Raw genomic sequence first — 7,971 nt, 5'->3', positions numbered from 1 at the left:
TCCTGCCAGATGTGATGTAGTCAATCACACACTGAATGCGGGACGCGTACTGTCTTGCCCAGCCTATCTTTATGGCAAGTTGATGCATTCGCCTTTTGGTCTAATGATCAACCGTTGGTTTTGTTTTACGGTTCGCATCGGCCAAAGCTCTCGCTGCATTGATTGATTGCAATAATTGATAGCCCAGAGGTCGGATTCTCCGGAAAAATATCGACGAAGCTCGTCATCCATTTTAGCCAGATCTTTAGCCTTGAGAGAAACCTTAGTGTTGATGTTTCTCCGGGCCGTAAAGCATCGCTCTTCATCTGTTGGATGCCTACCCGCGGTTGGTCTTAGTGTCGCCTCTCTTTCTCTGTTGCCGCCTTGTTCTAGCTGTGGTAGAGTAGGCGGTCCGCTTACATAGCCCCTTTTACGGAGTAGTTCAGCATGGTTTCGCAGACGTTGCTGCGAAAAGTGCGATAGCTCCGGGTGTTTCTCGCACCACAGAGCATGCAGCCGTGCCATGTGACCCCGTTCAGGGGCCACACTCGCATCGTAGCACTCTAGCAAGTCGTGATTCAGACACTCCGTCCGTCCAAAGGTCGCGAGATCCCGCCGATCCATCGCATTGAATCCATTTTCATTGGCTCCCCCAGCTCTAGATTGGTCGGCATTGTTGCCGACCGAATGTCGGGAGCCCTGCGCGTTCTGTTGTTTTGAACCGCACTTACTACAACTATGTTTGGTGTTGTTATTGTTGCTCCTACGAGAAGCTAAGGAAAGGGCTTCGTCTATCCTTGTAGAGCCCCGCATGCAAGGATAAGGCTGCGTACTCTGCGTACTCCGCTTGGGGGTTAATTCCTTCAGGACCACCCCTGGACAATTGTCCGCGACTGCCTATTTATTTTTGTAACCATATTCAGCAGAAACCCTTGATACAGGGACCCTCTATCCGCAACCCGAGGACGCGTTCGGTGGCTTTGTCATAGGCCCTTCGGTTTGAATCTGGAGGAAGCAAAACCGAACCAAATTTTTTTTTTTAATAAGAGTAAGAAATTTCATTACTAAAATAACCGTCCACTTACCACTCTTAAATGCAATGCATTAAATGCCAACTAGAAAAATTTGATGTGAAACTGAAAAATAATTATTTATAGATAAATTCATTTTAAACTATGCCTCTTTAACATTCTTATAGAACAATGGAAGTTTTTTTCGTTGAAAATTGGAAGCACACAAGAGCAGGTAAAATAAATTCTGAAAAATAAACGAATATTTCCGGTGACAATCAAGGAAAATATTTTACGCTCCGAGCTGTTTATAGAGGATTGGAACATAATCATCCCACTCAGCTTGATACATATTTCCGGCGATAGAATCGCCAAGATTGTGCTTGGCAGCGAATTTTTTTTATTGAAAATCCGCCACGGTTGTCGCCACTTTTGTTCGTCAGATGTTTCTCATCAAATGTCACTTTTCCGGGCTGTTTGTAAACGAGGAACACGTATCGATGGAGCCCGGTTCCTTCCGGCGGTCCCGAACCGACATATTCGGAAAGAGTTTCACCCTTTTGGACGTCGTTTCCGGGAATGTTGCCCACCAGCTAATGGTGCCATTCGCGGAATTTCGGTTCCTTGCGACTTGGAGCATCTGGATCAGTCATGCAGAGCGTGTAGAAAGAACTAGATTCAGCATTCCACTCCACAGCCGGTCGATCCTTAACTTGGGTTGGCGTAAGAACTTTTCCAATTTGATCCAATTTCAAATTATTGGAATAGGTAACCTCAACGATTTCGGCAGGAACTTTGTCGACGACATCGGGGATAACCTTGTTAGTTTTCAGTGCCTCTGTCATTCTTGATAACAGACGAGATCCGATTTGAACAAAAGGTCTTCTCGCTAATCCAGTTGCTCCAAGAAAAAGACAAGTCATGCTCTTGTCACGTACAATTGGGCAGAGATCCTCAACAATGTGCTATCAGAATATATATATGTGTGTGTATATATATATATATTAAAATAATACATGTTTCAGCGCAGCTAAGAATAAAATTTAACGCAAAATAAGAAAAAAATATTAAAGGCATCATGATAAATACAATCTGTGCTTTATTTTCCAAAATCAACACACCCAATCCCAGACAGAGGTACATAAAAAATGTATTATATTCGATATACAAATTTTGAGCATAATGTTGAAAATTTGACATTTTTGGGCAAAATCGAGTGCCAAGCACGAGATACGTGATAAAAATGTGTTCGCTAAAGCCGAAAGAACTTTAACAAAAGAGAGTTCACAATTGCAAACTTACAGTTGCCGATTCGTTGATCTTTAATTTTGAAAGGTCTGTGCACGAATGTGGGAGAAATGCAAAGACCGAGCGCGAATATGCGAATGTGAGAAAAGTACATATTCCGAGCGCGTAGCACGTGGTAAATGAAAAATCGAGCGCCAAGCGCGAGAATCGATAACAGCGCGCCCTAGGCACGCTCAAACTTGTGAGCGAAGTGACCCGCGCGCAGACCCTATTGCAAATACCTATATAGGTCACTAATAGGATTCTATATAAGCATCCTGTAAGTGACCTATGTAGGATCTTATATAGGGTCACCTATATAGGTCAGTCTAGGAGCCACCTATAGGAAATAAAACATCTTCCTGCATAGGATACTATATAGAATCCTATCAGTGACCTATATAGGACAGATGATGAACCGGAAGTGTTGCGCAGTAGTTTCCTATAGCAGATGCAGCTGCGCAGTAGTTATTTTTGACTATGCGGTTGCCTAATAGTAGGCACCTGTATAGGTTCTTATATGGATTTTAACGTAGGAAGAAGGAACCCATACCCTTACCATAGAATCATTTAGGATTCTATAAAGGATCCTATGCAGGAGGCTGTTTCATTTCCTATAGATGGCACCTATACTGACCTATATAGGTAACCCTATATAAGATCCTATTTAGGTCACTTATAGGATTCTTATATAGAATCCTATTAGGGACCTTTCCAGGCACCTATATAGGTATTTTTAGTAGGGGAGTGCGCGATGTGAATGTGTCCGAGTGGCGGGCAGATTTTTTTTTGCAAATTCAACTGTCTTCTAAAGAAATGCAATTATATAGTTAAAAATTCAACTCTATTTTTAAATTGAAAATGCAACAATTTTATCGAAATTCGTCTATTTTGTTGAACATGTCACTGTCTTCTAAAATTTTCAATTATTTTGTTAAAAATGCAACTATTTTTGTAAATTTTACAATTTATATAAAATTCAACTATATTGTTGAAAACTTAACAGTTCTGTTAAAAGTTCATCTTTTTCAGCCGGAAATTTAACTGATTTTTTATCAAACTTATCCTTTTGGATTAAAGATCCTTTTTTTTTAATTAAATGGAATTATTTGTTTAAAAATGGAGCTATTTTTGTAAATTAAACAGTCAACAATTTGGTCAAAATCGAGGTCAAAATTCAACTATTTTGTTGAAAATTGAGCTATTTTGTTAAAAGCTCACATTTTTCAACCGGAAATTTAACAATTTTTTCAGAAAACTCGTCCTTTTGGATTGAAAACTCTTTCTTTTTTTTTTATTGAAAAATCAACAGTCTTCTAAAAAAGGCAATTATTTGTTTAAAACTTCAGCTGTTTTTATAAACTGGAAATTCAACAATTTCGTTAAAATTCGTCTATTTTGTTGAAAATTTAACTGTCTTCAAAAAATTCGATTATTTGGTTAAAAATGCAACTATTGTGTAAAAAAATTTAACTTTTTTGTTAGAAGGTTATCATTTTTAGCCGGGAATTTAACTATTTTGAAGGAAATTCGTCCTTTTGGATTAAAAATAAATTTTTTGTTGTTAAAAATGGAACTGTTTTTAAAAATTGAAAATTCAACAATTTGGTTACAATTTAATAATTTGGTTAAAATTCATTTATTTTTTTAAATATTTATATTTCTTCTAAAAACATGCAATTATTAGGTTAAAAATGCAACTATCATTAAAATTCCAAATTGAACAATTTCGTTAAAGTTCAACTATTTCGTTCAAAATCTAACTATTATTTTAAAAAGTCATATTTATTACTCAGAAATTCAACCGTTTTGTTGAAAATTCTAAATAAATAAAATAATGGTAATCCGAATTTTTCTAGCCCGTTTATAAAAGATTCGGTGGTAAAAATGTTGCAAAATTTAAATGCTGATTTTCGAATATTAATGGCAAGGAAAAATTTAAAATTGGTCAGGGAAAAGTCCGTTTATTTTGAAAATCAAGTTTTCCTTACAGCGGCATTTGAATAAAATAAAAAATGTTGTCCATAGAGTGCTGCCACCAAACGAAGATTCACAAAATATGAGCATAACCTATGCACTCCTAGAAACACTAACAGTAAATTGCGTGTCGTGATTTTTTTCACTGATAAGGATAAGGCTTGGACACGAATCTTTTCTTTAGTTTTCAGCAACTATCCACGCGGCACGATTTACATCAAATTGAGCACTTCATTGAATTGTACGATATTGTGTTTACAACAACTTTTCAAACCATTCAAATAATGTGTCAGATTTTCATATTGTCACCGATTTCCGGATTAAAAATGCCCATACATTTAAAATGATTATGCTGAGAAAGGCGAAGGTTAGTAATAACAGTAGCAAACTTTATGCCGGACTGCGTAAAACACAGATCAAATGCTCCAAGGGAGATTAAACATTTTTTCGAATATAACCTCAAAATAGAGATAAACGATATTCATGCATAACGGACTTCGGCATGAGCCAGGAATCAAAATATTTAAAATCGCTCATAAATTTCGGCACTCGTTTCAAAGATTTTGTTCAGTTCTGACCAGAGGATCATGGAAAATCATTCGGTTCGTATGAATACGAACTATTTGCAAGTTCCTCTCGATAATGAAGACCTGTTAGTAGTGTCGGAAAATCACAGCAAACACTACATGGAACATAAAAAAAGAGAAGAAGAATTAGTCCTGACTGCGGACAATAAAGGTGGTTTATCGAATCCTAGGGCTTTATTGTTTTTAATACTATGGTACGTCTTCAGTGGCTGCACGCTATTTTTGAACAAATACATCCTTTCGTACATGGAAGGCGATCCTACGATTTTGGGTAAGAAACTCAATTATTTTACTTTCATCAGGGTGGCCGCAGGTAAGGGAATTTTATTTGAAGCACTTTAAGTCTCATGAATAATCAGGGCTGCCACGAGTCGCTTTTTAAAGATAATTTCGCTATCAGCGTTGGATAATTTTTTAAAGAGAAATTCAAATTTTAATCATTTTGTTCAACTTAGAAAAGTTATTTCTACTTTATCTACTGACCGAACCTGAAAAGTTTAATTTTCAATAACAAACATTTATTTTACACCAGAAACATTTTTCAACCAGACATTTGCATTTACAACCAAATAGTTAAACTTTCAAACAAAAGAAACGCATTTTCAAGAATAAAGTTGAATATTCAAACAAATAAGTGAATTCTCAACCTGTGAAGATGAACCTTCAATCCAATTATTGTAGTTTTTACCAAAAATATTATTTTTTAATCAAACATTGTAATTTTCAACAAAAGATATGAATTCTGGACCAAAAATATAATAGTAGACTTTTTAAACAAAAAGAATTTGCAATCAAAATAGATGACTTTTTAACAAAATTGTTTAATTTACCCATCAATATTGTTCCAACTGCAATTTAAAGTTTGCATTATAATTATGTTTCAATAATAAAAGAATTCCAATAAAAATAAACAAACATTTTAGCCCTTTTTATAGTTTACATAGTTATCAGTAAAAAATTTCGTTAATTTGAACGTTCGGAACTTCAGGTACATCAATTTTTCATCCAAAAAGGCGAATATTTAACAGAACAGTTGAATTTTTCACCAAAAGGGATTAATTTTTAACAAAAGTGTTAAATTTTAACCAAAAATAAAAATAAACTTTCAATCAAATAGTAGAGTTTTTTAACCTAAAGAGATGAATTCTAAACCAAAGTATAATAGTAGACTTTTTAAATAAAAATAATTAACTTTTAACAGAAAAAAAAAGAATTTTCAAACAAAAAGATGACTTTTTTAGTTGAATTTTCTACCAAATAATTAAATTTTCAAACAAAAAGTCTAATTTTCAGCCGAAAGAGAAATACTGAATTAAAAATATAATATGAGAATTAACTTACAACCAAAAAAGGTTAATTTTCAACCAAAAAAGTTTACTTTTTAACAAATTAGTATAATTTTCAACAAAGTAATTAAATTTTCAACCAAATCGTTGGATTTTTAGCCGTAATAGTAAAATTCCTAACAGAGAGGGATAAATCCTGAATTAAAAATGTAATATCAAACTTTTAAATAAAACAAGATGCACTTTCAACCAAAAAATACGATATTTCTACCAAAAGATGCATTTTGAATTCAAAATGAAAATTTTCCCGATCGAGGCAGACAAATATTCAGCAAAACAGTTGAATTTTCCACCGAGAACAATTACTTTTCGACAAAATAAGTAAATTTTCAACCAAAGAGATAAATTCCGAATCAAAAATATAATAGTAGACTATTGAATGAAAAATAATGCAATTTCAACAGAAAGGACGACTTTTCTACCAAAAAATGAACACTCAATTAAAAAAGACCAATTTTTCTATCCAAAAAAGACGAATGTACAAAAACAAAGGTTGAATTATCAACAACAAAAATATGATTTTAACAGCATAGTAGAATTTTTAACAAAATAATTTAATTTTCAATAAAATAGTAGAATTTGATTATAAAAAATATCATAGTAGTTTTTTGCAAAGAAAAAGAATTTATTTTTAACCAAAACAGACAATATTTCTACCAAAAGATGAATTTTGACAAAATAGTTGAATTTTAAACCAAAATGATGAATTTTTAACAAAATAGTTGAATTTTCAACAAATTAATTAAATTTTCAACCAAATAGTAGAATTTTTTTAAGTTATGCGTATTTAAATGTTGTGCTTTGTTTTTTAAAAAAAGGTTGAAAATTAAACAAATTCAGCGGTTTTCATGAAAAAATTAAAATTGGATTTTCTCCGAAAAACCTACCTTTAAGATAAAAGATTACACGTCTAAAAGAATTCAATGACAAAAATATCTCATATTCTGTTGCGAGATTTTTCATAGTTTACGATAAAAATTACATTTTTAGAAAAACTTCTAAATATTTAAAAAAAATTTCTGCTAATATCAGAAAGGCATCTTGTCAGTTTTATGCGATCTAAACCATTTCTGAGGCCGGGGAAGTTTTATTTTTCGTAAAAATGTAATTTTTTATTGCATGTTATTTTTGGTTGAAAACTAATCTTTTATGGATAAAAATTAAACTATTTGGTTGAAAATTTATATTTATTATTTAGAAATTAAACTAGTTGTTTGAAAATTGATGTGGTTTGTAAAGAATTCGCCTTTTTGTAGAAAATTAATCTTTATTCTTGAAAATGCATCTTTTTGGGTATAAGCTTCAAATATTTCAGTTGGAGATTCATCGTTTTAGTTGAGGATTCATCAGTTTGGTTGAAAATCGATATTTTCTTTTTCAAAATTCAACAATTTGGATGAAAGTTTCTCTTTTAATTCGAAAGTCCTTGAAAGTTAATCTTCTTGTGTAAAAATTCGTTTTTTTCGGTTAGAATTTCCAGTATTCAATTTAATTATTTATATTTTTAGTTGAAAATTCATCTTTTAGGTTGGAAATAAAATTACTTTGTTAAAAGTTAAACTCTTTTGTTAACATTTTTTTTTTTTGAAGATTCGTCATTTGAATTGCAAATTCGTCTCTGAACATGTAACTACTTTATTGAAACTCATATTTTTTCACTAAAATTTTAATTATTTCAGTATCAAACTGAACTATTTTTCTGAAAATCCGTTTCTCTTTTTGGTTAAGAATTAGATTTTTTACAGAAAAATTAACCATTTTATTGTTGGTTGAAAATGTATCTTT

General features: G+C 32.6%; 1 protein-coding gene and 1 pseudogene across 1 annotated transcript in view; one reads left to right on the top strand and one right to left on the bottom strand.

Annotated features, from left to right (window-relative positions):
- Positions 1 to 1,269: 1,269 nt before the first annotated feature.
- On the bottom strand, positions 1,270 to 1,912 carry LOC117176982 (annotated as a pseudogene).
- A 2,444-nt stretch (positions 1,913 to 4,356) lies between these two features.
- The window catches only part of LOC117177143 (solute carrier family 35 member E2A-like), a 28,614-nt gene continuing 24,999 nt past the window's right edge, over positions 4,357 to 7,971 (top strand). Inside the window, exon 1 of the mRNA XM_033367643.1 lies at positions 4,357 to 5,111. Coding sequence (XP_033223534.1) covers positions 4,841 to 5,111 — 271 coding nt within the window. The 5' untranslated portion in view covers positions 4,357 to 4,840. The remainder of the gene's footprint in view (positions 5,112 to 7,971) is intronic.

This window comes from Belonocnema kinseyi, chromosome 7 (assembly GCF_010883055.1).
Source record: "Belonocnema kinseyi isolate 2016_QV_RU_SX_M_011 chromosome 7, B_treatae_v1, whole genome shotgun sequence".
Lineage (NCBI taxonomy): Eukaryota > Metazoa > Arthropoda > Insecta > Hymenoptera > Cynipidae > Belonocnema > Belonocnema kinseyi.
This window is presented reverse-complemented; position numbering and strand designations above follow the sequence as displayed.